Genomic DNA, 17,136 nt, shown 5'->3' with positions numbered 1-17,136 from the left:
CTTGTGCCACAACCAATGGAAAAAGGAGTTGTTTGAATATTAGAGTAACGTAATCTAGCCATAGGGTTGTAATACATAGCCCGAACCAGCTTCCGGAGCACAGTTTCATTTAGAAATATTATCTGCTGTGGAATGAAGCACGCTCTGAATAGTGCTTCTGTTCCCTGAACTTGCCATTCCTTGGAACCCCAGACTGATTTTGTGTCTATAGTGTCCTTCCATAAATCGAAACCCTGTTCAGACAGTTGGGAAATAAAGGATGAAGAATAAATCTGTTTGGTGTTAGTCAGCATATTTTTCTTTGCAGGTGTAGTTGCAACCTTTTAGTAATATGAGGTGGGGTCAGAAGTGTTAAACCCTGAAAAATACAAAAATGTCTGTGCAAATGTTTTCAAACTACCTTTTAGTGATGTCGGGCAATGTTCCCATTGGTGGTATGTGAAAACATTTTGTGGGATACTGGATTTGTGTAAAAAGTGACGACCATAATGATGTTAACAGTACATATCGAAATCAGATGTGTCCTCTAACATTTCATTGCTTAAAAATGCAGCCGATTTTTAGTAAACAGACACCATAAAGTTTCAAAATCCCAATCATCAGAAAATGTACTGGAGGTAATGATATCATTTAGAGAAATTTTGAACAAATGTGGTATTTTCAAAAGTATCAACTTTGTCCCAAACTACACCAGCAGGAATTGGAACAGCTGTAATGCTCACAGAAACAGGTCTCTTTGTTCGAGATGAGCAATGAGGTTTCAAATCCAAGTTCACATTCGATACTGCAGAGCGTTCTGGGAGATATTTTCCATTGATGAGTAAGGAAAAGCGGGTCACTAGGCCAATCCTGAACAGAAAAAACAATATTCCAGTTATTATCCAGAGCTTAAGCTAAGGTGAAATAAGAAAGTCTTTTTCAGAAAAGTGTAGAATTCACAATTTTGTTGCTTACGGGACACTTGAGCTGGCGTTGTCTCAGGTTCACTAGGATCAAGAGAGAAGGTATCAAAATTCATGAAGTAGCCAGATGCAGTTTGATCTATCTTTGGTAGCTCAGCAGGTTGTGTTGAACTGGCAGGTGTCTCTTGTTGAGGCATATTGACGTAGACATCTGTATTAGGCCACACTGAAATTTGTCTTTCACTTTGTCATATAGATAGGCTTTGCCTTCGCGGTGTGTTAAGTTAGCATGAGCTTATTATAAGTTTAAACGCCATTTTACCTTTCTGCTGCTTCTGCACACGGCACATATTGTTATTAGAGCTTTGAGCCTACTAGAATGTTTTGCTTCACACGAGAATAATATGTTTTCCTATTGTATCAGCTTTGCTTGGTAAGCTATGTCTGAACAGTGAGTGAGTGCTGAGGCCTTCAAGGATATTTCAACACAGTGGTTGTTGTGAGGTCTGATCTGCGCACGTTCTAGACATAACACATATGCAGCTGCGGACAACTCTGGCTTTAGGTGCGTTTAATAATGCACTGCGCAGAGCATGCACACACACTTGATGAATATTTCGCATGCAGAGAGCTGGTGGAAGATGATGTAATCCCTTTCCACTAAGATCAGAGGTATGGGGCCACCCTTCTAAAACCCAAAGAGACCTTCTTTAGATATAATGTAATGCTTTCTCCCTTTATATTTTATGGACTAGTAACTATGCTGATAACCTTGTTGCTTATAATATGTTTGCTTGTATTAGCTAAGATACTGCTCTTGAGAACACGGCATTAGAAATAAACATTTCAAACTTGCACGTGTCTTCATTTACTCCTCGTTTTGGATTGGTATGTTAGCATAACGAAAGAGTGTTCATGTGTTCCACGTTACCTGAGGTGTTCTAAGTCCATGTTCTGGGTTGTCTAAACATTGGGGGTATGGAAGAACCAATGAGACACTGATTGCTAGTCTGGTAGGGGATTTTGGATACTGAGGTCAGTTTTGGTACACCCTAATTCACTGAGGTTCTAGGTCTTTATGCACAGTTCTGTGTAGGAGCAGAATCTCTGCGACATAGCGCCCAACCGTTGGTGGTCTTATTACGTGATACTTGAGTAGTGCTTATATCAGTCCTTAAACCCCTTCACTATTGTTTCCGGAAGACAGTGGTGTCGGACCAACCTACCTATAGTTACATAGGTCTTTTCAAGCTTGGATCTTTTCAAACGGTTTCCTTTTGAATTACTACCCAGTTGTGCTACGTAGTTTTTTGTTGTACCTTTTTCTTCCTGTGTCACTATGGCTGACGTTGACATACCGCAGCATAGTCGAATTGCGATTCGCAATCATTTGCAGGCTTATGACGTTGGGTTGGAGGGCATGGCAGTTATTATGGTTGTGAGTGCTGAAGTAGCTTACCCATATGAAATTTTCTATTCGTGGGTGACCTTCCTGGCTGTGAACGCAAATACTAATGTGTTCGACACTTATACTCCTACTGCCGTGCCTCAGGAATATGTTCCATATAGGACACAGGAAGTTCCAATTAATGCTTGGAAGCACCGAGTTTGGTTTAATGGCGCCCTACCCCACTCTTTGTTAACTCCAAGGTTAGGTCCTTTGTCCATTCCAGGCGCTACCTGGCCTGTTTTGGCTGGATTTACTCCGCATCATAGACATGGAGTGGTTCCCGTTGCAGATTTACGGCTGTTACATACAGCTGCAATTAGTGTAATTCGGTCGTTAGTACAGTACATAACCCGCAATCTCCTGGGCGGGGCCCCGGGTGCTGCGGCGCAACCAGCTGGACCGAGCGGTATGAAGCTCAGTCCTGTTATGGTTAATGCAGTGATGGGCAAGCGCCCCCAGGATAAGGATGATATGCCTTTCTGGCTTGCCGAGAAATTTGACAAACTGGAAGCAGTATATCCTAACACGACTCCTGTTGAAAAATACAGGATTCTGACAATTAGTTTGCCTAAAGACTTGATACCAGAGGCAGGTGACTGTGAGTCTTGGGGTAAGATTTTTGCGGTGGTGTACACGAGGTGCTTTGGCACTCTGTCAATGACCGTCCTTCCCTCGGTCATTAAACGTGTTCAAGATGAGCACGGATCTGAGGCAGCGGTTGAATTGGGTATGCGGCTATGCGGCAGTTTTGACGAAGTTTCCGATCTCGTACTTGTGAATTTCAAGGGAGATGCGGTAAGCTTTCAGGTGTCTAATGCTTAGCAGGCGGTTCTCGATGCTGATAAACCTCTCCAGTTACCCAGAATTATTACGGCGGCTTATAAAACCGTGGGCCATAACAGTTTGGGTGTCAAGCCTTTCTAAACAAAAGAGAAAAAACAACCCCAAGGGCAGAAGTCGGAAACAGACGACCAGCCCAAGGCTAAGAAGCAAAATTGGCCGAAAAAACAGAAACATGGTAAACAACAGCAACAGAAACAGGGGTCACGTTCTGCATCTCAAGTGCCTGCACCTACTGAACGTATTTATGACTTGCGCGATCGCGCGACGATAAAATCTCCTGATCGTTCTCAGGTTTCTGAACAACGCTCTCCTCGTTCTTTTCAGGACTCATCGACCGGTGGTGGAGGAGGCGACAGAGGTCGGGGAGGCCAGCAAGGATGCGACCAGCCCCGCCCGAAAGACGGTAAAGGCAAGCAGGACGATTCAACACCGAAAAGACCCCAGTTTCAGAAAAAGAAAGTTGCAGCTTTAACAGCGAGATATGCCACAGATAGTGAGAACGCAGCTTCGGAATCTGACATGGGCTCTGACCTTGCTGGACAGCGCGGCGGAGATTACCATAGTGTGAGAGGCCCTGCGTCCACTACTGAAGGTGACAGCGACTGACCAGTATGTTGTTGTGGAGGCAGCTGATACCAGAGTAGCTCCCCCTGATAGACTTTATAACAATGTCCTTTCAATTGAAGGTGACATACAACGTACCATAAAAGGGGTATTTTGGGAAAATCTTACGACTACCTATGACATTTTGTTAGCGGAGGCTGACTGGCCCCCACCTTTTGTTTTCGCAGCTCCGAGAGGGGAGGAGGTGATCCTCCCTAGTTTCGCGCACACTGTCTCGAAGGAGCATGCACTGAATTTTGCAGAAGAGTGGGCTAAAGCCCTTGCGCCGGCTCTCTACCGTACACACTGTGGTCAGGATACATTTTCCCCACACCACGTGATTCCCTTACGGTCCATGCCACAGCCTCAACTTCAATATCCCATCCGACGCGAAGCTAAGGCTTCCGTTGCGGAAATCCTTGAACAATTGGAATATCAAGGTGTAATTGAAACTTGTGTGTCACCGATGAATAACCCTCTTTTTACTGTGACCAAGCTGGACGGCTCGTTCCGTTTGGTATTGGATTACCGGCACTTGAACTTGCATTCTCGTACCTGTGCAGTACAGAATACCCACGGGTCTGCTTTAGTGGATGGTCTTGTGCGTAAACGGTTTAAAACTACACTTGACATTTCCAATGGTTTTTTTGCTCACAATTTGGATGGTCTTAGTTCCCAATGGACCAGTTTTACAAGTGGTGGCAAACATCGCCAATACAAACGTTTACCAATGGGCTATAAGAATAGTCCAGGCGTGTTTGCTGCCCACATCGTCTCTCTCTTAGAGAGGGTGGACACAGATGCGTGTTCGTATGTGGATGGCATTTATCTCACAGACGACGAGCTTTGGGTGCATCTGTGTCGCGTTGACCGCATAATTTGTAACTTTGCGGACTTCGGTTACAAATTCAACTTTGCAAAGTCTCACATTGCAGAGTACACAGTGTTGTTCCTGGGCTACGAGCTCAACAATGAAGGTCGAGGATTGGCTCCTCACTTCTTGGAGAAATGCTCACAACTGCGCGCTCCTACAACTCTGAAAAAGTTACAGTCCTTGCTGGGATTTTTGAATTTCGGGCGCACATATATTCCTGAATATGCCCAGCGTATCAAGCCTTTGTATGCTTTGATACAACCTACTTTTACCAAATCTTGCTGGCTGCCGGAATATTCAGCTATTTTGCAATCTTTGCAGGCTGATCTTCTAGAATCTAGGTTCTTACTGACTCATGATAACCACACCAACCTGGTGATAAGAATCCTCCCTGGGGCGGTGGGTTTTACTTACCTTACTTTTAACGAAGGTGACACAGTACCTATTGCTTACAAGTCACACTTGTACACTTTGGTGGAAATGCGGTTTTCCACGGTGGAAAAAGTTTTGACAGCAGTGCAGATGGCGATTCTTAAGGAACATGCACTGTCGCAGGGAAAACGCATGTTGGTTGTTACCCCGTACCCTGCAGTAGAGGCAGTGACGAGAGCCAGTGTACCAAATTCTAAAGATTTGCACCCACGGTGGATACAATGGGCAGCATCCTTGACGTCTCCGGATGTCACATTTATTTTTGATGCCTCCCTACAGTCGCAGGAGTTTTTGCAGTATGAATTTGTTCATCCTGCGCCTTTGACTATGCGGCCTTTGGAGGATTTCCATTGCATCATACACACTGATGGTTCAGTGCACGTTGCACATGGGTCTAAGCACACATACGTTTCAGCTTGCGCCATTGTGGTAGGTGCCATGGTGAACGATGAGTTCAAGTCCAGGGTCGTGCACACGCAGACTTTAGGGGACTGCACCGCACAATTGGCAGAGCTTCATGCTCTGATGCTTGCATTGGAGTACGCTGATCCTAGTGTGACGACTTTTATTGTGAGTGATTCTTACTACTGTGTCCAGTCTTACAATAAAAACCTGTTCTTTTGGATTCAGAATGATTTTCGTGATTCCAAGGGTAGCACAATAAAACATAAAATGATCTGGGTCCGAGTGGCTGAGCTTAAAGAGAAGTTGCCACTCGTGTTTGTAATTCATACTCTCGGTCATCAGCGCGTAGGAGTCCACACTGATGGCAATTCATTGGCCGATGAGGCTGCAAAATCAGCAGTATCATCATATTTGGTTGCAGCAGTTACACGTTCCAAAAGTAAGACTGATGATGATATCTTGGCAGCTGTTGCTGCGACTGAGAAGGGAAGTAAATATCCTAAGGGGTTCCCTTCGAAGTATTCATACCACTTAAGTCCTGATAAAGTTCCTTATGTGAAAATACCTGACGTTGGTGAACGGTTGATTCCCAACGCGGACCGCAGGACAGCGCTGATTACTGCAGCCCATGAAGGTGTTGCGTCTGCGCATGCGGGCGTTTCGGCTACTGTATCTCAGCTACAACAACGTTTCTGGTGGCGGGGACTGTACAAACAGACGCGTGATTATGTCCTTCAATGTGACATTTGCCAGCAGATTAAGCCTTCAACTGCTGCGCGTCCGCCCCAGACGCAGTTGTACATTTCTAATAAACCACTTGGTTGTGTTTACTTAGATCACTGCGGTCCTTTTTCTTCTGATACTGCGTATAAGTACATCTTAGTAGCAGTTGATTCATGCACACGCTTTGTGTGGGTGTGGCCTCACCGCAGCGCTGATTCACGAACTGTCATAAGAGACTTGCATGTCTTTGTAGGGATTTTTGCCTGTGGTACCTTCCATTCGGATCAGGGTCCGGCTTTCGCCTCTAAGGCGTATAAGGATGCCATGACTTTGTTGGGGGGTCCAAGTCAAGTTTTCGTCTCCATACAGACCTGAGGGTAATAGTGTTGTGGAACGAATGAACCGAGATTTAAAGCAGTCTTTGACAGCTAGAGTTATAGGCACTGGCAGGAACTCAATAGCGTGCAGCGTGCTCTAAATAATCTCCCTAGAAGGTCTCTGGGTGGGCGGTCCCCATACGAAATGCTCTTTGGCATTAAGATGTTTGTATAGGACCTTGACGGTCTAGACCAGGCGGCTGTTGCTGCCTCCTTTGACGTAGATGAACATTGCATTGTTTTACAGAATCTACAAGAGACGAGAGACAGTCTTGCAAAGGTACATTTGCCCTCCACCTCGGATGATGGGTTGTAGATCCCGGTAGTTGGCTGGCTACCCCAAGTTGGTGAATTGGTTCGAGAGAAGATCGAAAACAAGAAAGAATTTGGTCCCTCTTATCGAGCTCCGGTTCCAGTGCTTGGTGTGAAGGGCAAAAGAACAGTCATTTTACCACCACTTCCAGGTCGTAAGGAAAACAGGTATATCTCCATTGACAATGTCAAGATACACAGAGTGGCCGATTCTTCTTAGTATGACACCGGCAGTCTCATGTCCTTCGATTGCGAAAAATTCTGTTTTGGCCCCGGCTTCTAATCCAGTGCCTGATGTTGCCCTCGAGATGCCTGCAATTTCTAGTCCTTTATTGAGTACACTGCCTGGTACTCAACTTGATGAAAGTGAATACACTTACCCAACTGACTTATCGATGCCTGACTTGCAAACTCGCTTGGCTACAGAATCCAGATTTTCATTTGACACTGATTCACAAACATCGAAGAAACTTTCGAAGGTCTCTGTTTTGGCAAAATTGTTTAAAAAATATTTTTTGATTCCCCCTTGGACCTACATTTGGTTGGTGCTTTTTTCAATTTACCTTTTCATGTCAATTGGCTTTGTGGTGTATTTTTTTCGACTTGTCAATGGACACTATGTCGAGGAGAGAACATGCATTCGACATACCAATGGAACATTGGCTCCCCATTCCTCATCACACAGATTGAAGAGAGACTTGGCTTTTGTTAACATCACAGCTTGGCCTTTTTTAGATGGGATTGTATGTGAAGCTGTTTGTTTTCAAATTCATGGGTCCTCTGAGGTTATAAATGTCCCTAATGTGCTTAGAGTTTCTATGGGGGATGCAGTTAAACAAAATATACGTTCTGATGATTGGGATGTTCAGGTCGTAGAAGCTTTGTTTTCTGATTTGAAATACTATGCTGCCTTTGATGCTGAAGATTTGTATTTAGAATCTGCTAATTACGGTGATTTATATTGTTACCAACATTTTGGCAATCACTTCCTGCATAAAGCTAATACCAGGAGGAACCCTGTAAATTATACACATTGGGAGCAATGTCCGGCTCCTATACAAGGCAGTTCTGCTTCCTTTTTGAAAAAGTTCTCTTATTTTACTGATTTTAATCAGACAAATCCCAATGCATTTTATTTTAAAATGTCCAAGAAGTCCACGTCCAAAGTTAGACATACCGATACTAAATTATTGTATTCGAAGTCCTTTCTCGACCAGTTGGCTTTAGGTGGCTACGAGTTGTGGAAGGATACAATTGACCTTAAATCAGTTTGGGGTTCTAAAAGCTGGCAAGGCACTGAGGCTTTGCACCGAGCATGCCTCATCCCGAACCATATGTTGTTCTTGAATTCTACAATTTCACAGACAACATGCTTTGGATTGGCTACAACTAAAAAATTAAATCCTCCTTCTTTTCCTGAATTAGAAGAATATTCCGGTTGGAATAATATTACTGAATTTTCAATCAAAGAGTTACAAACTCTGTTGCTGAATTCTTCCTTCAATAAATCCAGTTTGGATCCTAAGGGTTGGTTGCTCTGGCACAGAAGGGCTAATTCTTGCCAGCATCGTTTTCTGGGTTTGGCTCAAGGCTTTACACAGGACAGGGTGGATCCCCGTTTTGAAAGTGGCCATTCTGTTACTACCTATTCTGTAGGCAAATTATGTCAGAATTGGCTCAAACATTCCACTTTGGCGTCAGTTAAGCTGCATTTATCTAAACTGACTTACAATGTTGATCTGAATGATTTTATAAAGGGCCCGGCTAACGGAAGATCTAAGAGATGGATATATGCTATTTACAACGAAGTCTGGAAAACGTCCCAGATTGAGGCGGCTACCCGCATTAGAGCTATAGATCAGGCTAATTTAGAGAAAGTGCTGGCAGTTGTAGATAACAGCATTAATATGCTTTCTTCTCGCATTTACACGTTAGACAATATTGTATCGTCTGTTGTTGATATTGTGCAGGAGGAAGTGTCTGTTTTGTACCATGGTCAAAATCAATTGCGTTCCATTATGCAGTTTGCATGGACGTTGCAAACCTTGAAAGCTGGCAAAGTGCCATGGCATTGCATGAACACCTCATCATTGTTTGCCCTGTTTAATTTGACTGACAAGCAGCGTTTACTGTCAATGAAAGATGCCTCCTTTTCTATGTTACACATTGAAAGGTTAGTACCATTACCGTTTTCAGTGGCAGAGACCAATTCAGCAACGTGGCTTATCCACAGGTTAATAACTCTCCCGTTCCCTCTATTCAAGTTCAATGGGTGTGTAAAGTACTTTGCAATTAGTTGATATGAACCTCTTGGAAGTGCTTATCTCCATGAAGCTTGGTCGCTTCCATTTACCTTTAGATGCCTTATGGAGGGTAAAGAAGTTTATTTGAATGGTGAGGATTGCACTGAAACACCAGATCACTCATTGATGTGCAGACATATCCAATTGCATGGCTCATGTAACCAGAATGAGCCGAGTTTGGCCTGTATTTTGAAAGGTACACCTGTGCCGGCAATCGTGCCCACAGTCACATTACTGGCAAACGGGAGTTATTTACTTTTAAACAACGAGGATTGCTGTGGGCTATTAAAAGGCATTGCTTATGTAGTTACCGTCAGTGAGCGTGTGGTTTGCTGTAAGAATGTAATGTATCCACCCCCGCATGGGAAGCTTGATGTTTCCATCTGGCCCACGATTCCGACCTTGAAAGCAGAGTTCAACAAGATGAGTCGCATAAGAGCTCTATTGTCCCAGAAAAAATTTGCCCTCACATCTGCTCGTGAGACATTTGTCCTTCACGTGGCTAACACCCGTACAGCGGTGCATGCTTTATTCAATACTGACTTGCCCTTGCATTTCGGTGAATTAATTCACACAATCTTTAATGCATCCTCCACAACGGAGCTTGCACACTTTTTTAAAGTTGTAGGCAGTGGCCTTGTGACTAAGCATGAGCGTAAAATCCGTTACGCTCACGGATTTTGCGAATTTTCGGTGAATTCGCGATCCGCGAACTCCCGCAAATTTACCGCGAATTCGCAAATCCGCGAGCGGCGGATTCCGGGGGCAAAAGTTCAAGCCTTGCTGGCCTGTTGTAACTATTTTACGATGGCGCCGGCAAGCTGCCAGCGCCATCCTAAAATAGTTACTAAGTTAGCTTCAACAGGAAGCGCTAATAGATAAAATAAAGCAGGTGCTCGAGCACCTGCTTTATTTTATCTATTAGAGCTTCCTGTTGAAGCTAATTTAGTAACTATTTTAGGATGGCGCTGGCAGCTTGCCGGCGCCATCGTAAAATAGTTACAACAGGCCAGGCAGGTGTGCCTTCTTCCCAAATATACCATCGAAAATCAGCTGTGATGCTGGACAGAGGCCTTTGCATCCTTGACTTTCACGAGCGCAATCCTCATGCTGTTCCTGTGGCCAGGAGCTTCTGTATCTTCATCTGCTGCTCTGATCGGTCTCTGACCTTTTATACGCACAAGAGGCATGTGCACTCGCATGGAAGCCCCGTCCGTTTGGCCCCGCCCACACACTCCCGGTGTGCACCGTCTTTCCGCCATTTATCCACTATGATAGCTCACTCAAGGGACCCCTGCGCCCTTCGGCACAATTGCATAGTAACACACACCTGGTCACTGTAGACAACTCTCTGGCACTTTAGGCAGCTGTAGTGTAGTAAAAGCACTATACATTTACCCAACGAGGTAGCACTTACTGATTATCCAGTATAAAGTACTCCAGTTGAGTAGAGGTATGGCACAAAACGGTGGCGCCTTCTTGAATAAATATGAAGGGCAGGGTTCATTCTGGCACGATGGTCCTGGCACAAAAATTAAACCTCAACCGGAAGCACTTACAGATATCAATTAAGCATGTGCCCTAGTTGAAGCTTAAATTCAGTGACTCATTCATCGGCCCAAAAAACAATCGTGAGCGTTGTCAAGGCTGGGCAGATGTGCCTTCTTCCCAAATATATCATCGAAAATCAGCTATGATGCTGGACAGAGGCCTTTGCATCCTTGACTTTCACGAGCGCAATCCTCGTGCTGTTCCTGTGGCTAGGAGCTTCTGTATCTTCATCTGCTGCTCTGATAGGTCTCTGACCTTTTATACACACAAGAGGCATGTGCACTTGCAGGGAAGCCCCGTCCGTTTGGCCCCGCCCACACACTCCCGGTGTGCACCGTCTTCCCGCCATTTACCCACTATGATAGCTCACTCAAGGGACACCTGCGCCCTTCGGCGCGATTGCATAGTAACACACACCTGGTCGCTGTAGACAACTCTCTGGCACTTTAGGCAGCTGTAGTGTAGTAAAAGCACTATACATTTACCCAACGAGGTAGCACTTACTGATTATCCAGTATAAAGTACTCCAGTTGAGTAGAGGTATGGCACAAAACGGTGGCGTCTTCTTGAATAAATATGAAGGGCAGGGTTCATTCTGGCACGATGGTCCTGGCACAAAAATTAAACCTCAACCGGAAGCACTTACAGATATCAATTAAGCATGTGCCCTAGTTGAAGCTTAAATTCAGTGACTCATTCATCGGCCCAAAAAACAATCGTGAGCGTTGTCAAGGCTGGGCAGATGTGACTTCTTCCCAAATGTACCATCGAAAATCAGCTGTGATGCTGGACAGAGGCCTTTGCATCCTTGACTTTCACGAGCGCAATCCTCGTGCTGTTCCTGTTGCCAGGAGCTTCTGTATCTTCATCTGCTGCTCTGATCGGTCTCTGACCTTTTATACACACAAGAGGCATGTGCACTCCCATGGAAGCCCCGCCCCAAATCCGCAAATCCGCAAATCTGCAAAATCCACGGATTTTGCGGATCCACGATCCGTGAATACGCAAATCCGCGAATCGTGGATCCGCAAAATCCGCCCATGCTTACTTGTGACTTAATTTCAAACTATATTTGCGGTCTTCCCTGCTTTCTTTCATTCGATCTTTTCCAGCCTATTTTGTGGATTTCCCTTACTATTGGCTCTGGCTGCAGGCGTTCTTTTGCTGTTTTGTTTAATTCAAAATGGATCCACGTCCTGTGTTTCGAGACGAGCTGTCACGTCTGGCGCTCTTTCGCAATCAAATGCTTGAGTACTATGGAGCGCTGCCTCTTGCAACCTTAAGTGCAGCCTATGGATTATCGTTTCGATTTTCCTATTTTACATGTGTCCAGCCTGTCTTTCATTGCCTGAGTTGCGATTTCGACTGGGCCCTGGATTTGTGTGTCTGCAATACGGTGTCTCCCGTTACGGATTATAATCAGCTTATGAGCCCCTTAGTTGCTCATGAATTGCTTTGTTCTAACGGAGGGATTATGGCCTTTGCAGCGATACATGGAATACTGGGTCGTTAGAATGTGTCCGCAGCGGCGCAAGATTTCTTGGCACACAGCTTCATTGAAAACCCACCGAGCTGGTCTCTGATGGTGCTGGAGGCTCCGGTAATTGAGGAACATGTATGTTCTTTCCCACTGGTAAATTGGATGGCTGAACTATTTTCGGATGAGAACAGTGACCTCCTATTGGAAGCTGTTGCTGCATATTGTGCATATTCAATTTTAGGATGAGCAGTGTCATCGCTTCGCTCTCCCATAACCGAGGTCATTTATTGGACATCAAACATTTTTTTAATTTTTTTTATTATTAATATTTTTTTCTTGCCCAGGCCAATTGACTTTGCTACGGCAAATGACTAAATGTTCTTGACTATGAGAATTTTAAAAGACAAAGGTTTTTTCTTTTTTGCGCAAATTTCAGCTGACTGTCGTTCTTGAACTCTGCATTACAAAAATGTGCCCCTTATCTTATCTTGTCTTATCCATGCTCGGATCAAGGGGGAGGGCCCGATTCACAGAATGAACTTAAGACTAAATCCTAAACTTACTACTATTTGGTATTCACAGAATGCACTTACTACTTTCGGGTCTAATAACAATATGTGCCATGTGCAGAAGCAGCAGAAAGGTAAAATGGCGTTTAAACTTATAATAAGCTCATGCTAACTTAACACAGTGCGAAGGCAAAGCCTATCTATATGACACCCTGGGCCCGAGTCACAGAATGAACTTAAGACTAAATCCTAAACTTACTACTATTTGGTATTCACAGAGTGAACTTACTACTTTCGGGATTCACAGAGTGAACTTACTACTTTCGGTATTCACAGAATAGGAATTTACTCCCCGATTTTGGACTTAGAGTTAGTAGTCTTAAATCTATTCTGTGAATACCGAAAGTAGTAAGTTTATTCTGTGAATCCCGAAAGTAGTAAGTTCACTCTGTGAATCCCGAAAGTAGTAAGTGCATTCTGTGAATACCAAATAGTAGTAAGTTTAGGATTTAGTCTTAAGTTCATTCTGTGACTCGGGCCCAGGGTGTCATATAGATAGGCTTTGCCTTCGCACTGTGTTAAGTTAGCATGAGCTTATTATAAGTTTAAACGCCATTTTACCTTTCTGCTGCTTCTGCACATGGCACATATTGTTATTAGAGCTTTGAGCCTAGTAGAATGTTTTGCTTCACACGAGAATAATATGTTTTCCTATTGTATCAGCGTTGCTTGGTAAGCTATGTCTGAACAGTGAGTGCCGAGGCCTTCAAGGTTATTTCAACACAGTGGTTGTTGTGAGGTCTGATCTGCACACGTTCTAGACATAACACATATGCAGCTGCGGACAACTCTGGCTTTAGGCACGTTTAATAATGCACTGCGCAGAGCATGCACACACACTTGATGAATATTTCGCATGCAGAGAGCTGGTGGAAGATGATGTGATCCCTTTCCACTAAGATCAGAGGTATGGGGCCGCCCTTCTAAAACCCAAAGAGACCTTCTTTAGATATAATATAATATTCTAGCAAGGGAGGGTAAGACTTAGGTGCCATTTAGCCTTCTTCCCTTTAGCATTTTAAAATGCTTTCTCCCTTTGTATTTTATGGACTAGTAACTATGCTGATAACCTTGTTGCTTATGATATGTTTGCTTGTATTAGCTAAGATACTGCGCTTGAGAACACGGCATTAGAAATAAACATTTCAAACTTGCACGTGTCTTCATTTACTCATCGTTTTGGATTGGTATGTTAGCATAACAAAAGAGTGTTCATGTGTTCCACGTTACCTGAGGTGTTCTAAGTCCATGTTCTGGGTTGTCTAAACATTGGGGGTATGGAAGAACCAATGAGACACTGATTGCTAGTCTGGTAGGGGATTTTGGATACTGAGGTGAGTTTTGGGACACCCTAATTCACTGAGGTTATAGGTCTCTATGCACAGTTCTGTGTAGAAGCAGAATCCCTGTGACAACTTGTGCTTTGAATTTTTGTTTCAAGAGAAATGAGTTCCATTTCATTGTTGGAAATTCCATGACTTTGTATTGGTGACTCTTCGAACGTTATGAGTCTTTCTGTCTGAACTTCCTGTATGGTAGCTAGAGGAGAGCGTCGGCTAACCAGGAGCCAAGATACAGTTTTGGAAAAGAACACAGGCCCAGGGAACCTGATTGGCCGGGATACAGGGCACACTCAGTCAAGTTAGCATCAGTTATCTGGCAAAACGTTAGAGGGTAACCATGCAAAAAGGGACACTTTCCTACACCGTCCCCCTGACCAAGCACCACTTTTGGTGGCAAGGTTGGCTGGACAATTAGTAAGTAGTAGAGGTGTGCCCCCTCTCAGCCAGGAACACCCTAAGGTGTCCTGAGCTGAACTGATCCCCCTCCTTTAAAAACCCTCCATATTGTTTGTGAGGATTTCAGCCCATAGGATTAGGGGTATACCCATCTCCCCAAAGGGAGTGGACATACAAAGGGTGCAGTCACCCTAAAGGTAATTAGCCCATTGGCTACTACCTTACAGCAGTAAGACAAAAATCTCTCCCCAAAATGTATAGGATATACCTCCTACAAATTATAAAGATGAATTTGAAAGAGCCAAGACCTTAGAATCAAAAATATTATATTTATTCTTTTTTATTTTATCTTTAATAAGGTGAGCAAAAAAACAGCAAATGCTTCAAGCACAGATAATATGTCAAGTTACATCATTTTCAAGTTAAAACATCTATTACATAACATATACACATGAGGCTATCCAACCATCACTCATACTAAAATAACATATACATACAAATCAATCATACCCAATTCACTCTCATATACAGAACATTAATAAAACTAGAAAGAAGTTTGCCAAAAACGGTCATATTTTTGAATAAATTATATATTGATGTTGATTTAAATACAATGTAATGATTCAGATGAATTTCAATGAACAACTTCACCAGAATGTAAACAATAATATATTTTCCAAACACATTAATCAACATATTGGAATTATCTTCTTTCTTATTCTACTTATGACACAAAGGTGGCCCTGACATGCATTTCAGTGAAATACCAAGATTAGGGTGAAACCTTCTTCTTGGTGACAAGACAAACCCCAAGGTTAAAAAAGGGAGGGAAAGAGTGGCAGTCATGCAATAAACTATTGCATTTATAAAAGAGGCATCCGTCACTGAAACCATCAGAATGATAACAGTCTAGGCCCTGGATGGAGCATGCCGCTGCTGCATGCCCTAAGAATATTCAAACACCAAACAATAAGATTATACTGAGTAAGTGAAACACTTCTAATGCTTTGTCCAAAGAGCAATTGGACATATTCTTTTAGTATACAACTTCCCAGGTTTAGTTAGGTAAGACAAACAATAGTCATAGAATCTGATGTGTCACTCCAGCTAGGGTGACATCACTCCAACAAGGTGGAAAACAAAAACTTCAAAATAGATAGGAGCTTAGAGTCTCCAAAGTCCATCGGGATACCAAGCTTGAATATTCTTAAGGAATGCGGTGGCGTGACCCTCCAGGCCCAATCTATCAATCTGTTGGTTTCTGTGACCGATGCCTTGCTTGTAAATGCAATAGTTTGTTGCAAGACTGCCACCCTTTCCCTCCCTGTTGTTAACCTGGCGGTTTGTCATGTTACCCTGAGAAAGGTATCTCCCCATTCATGGTGTTTCACCAAAATGCGTGTCGGCACTGCCTTTGTGCCATAAGTGGAATAAAAAAAAAGATACATACAATATGTTGATTATTGTATTTGGCAGTATATTATTATTTCCATTCTGGTGAAGTTGCTTATTGAAATTCATCCGAATCATTGCATAGTATGTAAATTAACAGCTATGTAAATGTAGTTGAGCTTATATAGCGCACAGCTACCCGCAGTGGGTTTCCCGGCGCTTGCTTAGGGAACCCTTCCTGGTATTCCCCTGTGAGCTAGCAGGGTATCCACAAGGTGAAAGTCAGGCATCCCGCCGCGAGGGGCCGTTGTGGAGATTAAGCAAGCTATTGCCCAGAGTCGCAGAGTGTGAACCCGTGAGTCGAGGAGGCACCGGGGCGAGAATTATCAAGTCCGTGGAATTTTTAGCCCAAGACCCGCCGAGGCGGGGAATTGAACCCTGGTCCAGGACCGATCTCAGCTTCCGGGCCTGCTGCCTCTAACCCCTGAGCCACACTTCTCCACATTCAAAAGTATGACCCTTTTGGCAAACTTCTTCTGGTTTTGCTAATTTTGTTCTGTGTATGAGAGTAAATGGGGCATGATTGCTTTGTATGTGTATGTTGTTTTAGTATGAGTGATGGTTGGGTGGGCTCCTTCGTATATATATATTATGTAATTGATTTTTTAAATTGAAAATTACATAACTTGACATATTATCTGTGCTTGACGCAATTCCTGTTTTTCTGCTCACTTTATTAAGGATAAAATAAAAAAGAATAAATACATTATTTTTGATTCTAAGGATCTTGGCTCTTTCAAATGTATCTTTATAAACTATAGGAGGTATACCGTATTATATATTTAGGGGAGAGTAGATTTTTGTCTTACTGGTTTAGTTTTCTCCCCCTGGTTTTCTATCTCCCAATCATTTAGAGGCGCCCTCTTGTAATTATACTGCCTTCCATCATCTGTAACACCCCTAAATTGAGTATTTAGGGGTACTCCTGAACCTTAATCCTTAGATTCCTGATGACCTAAAGAAGAAGAATGACCGAAGAGCTGTACCAGCAGTGAAAACTCCAGACAAAAACTGACTTGGACCCAGCCCTACCGGCCAATCTGCAGCCATCGAAGAAACCTTCTCCCAAAAGGGACTCGTCCTGCGGGCCCAAGGACCATCAGAAACCCTGAGAGGAATGC

At 43.5% G+C, this 17,136-nt stretch overlaps 1 protein-coding gene across 1 annotated transcript in view; it reads left to right on the top strand.

Annotated features, from left to right (window-relative positions):
* The first annotated feature begins 5,194 nt into the window (after window positions 1-5,194).
* LOC144762618 (uncharacterized) overlaps window positions 5,195-17,136 on the top strand; it is a 59,624-nt gene continuing 47,682 nt past the window's right edge. Inside the window, exon 1 of the mRNA XM_078647846.1 lies at window positions 5,195-6,424. Within this exon, the coding sequence (XP_078503972.1) occupies window positions 5,195-6,424 (1,230 nt within the window). The remainder of the gene's footprint in view (window positions 6,425-17,136) is intronic.

This window comes from Lissotriton helveticus, chromosome 6 (genome assembly GCF_964261635.1).
Source record: "Lissotriton helveticus chromosome 6, aLisHel1.1, whole genome shotgun sequence".
NCBI lineage: Eukaryota > Metazoa > Chordata > Amphibia > Caudata > Salamandridae > Lissotriton > Lissotriton helveticus.
Note: the sequence above shows the minus strand (reverse complement) of the source record. Positions and strands in the feature narration are given on the sequence as shown.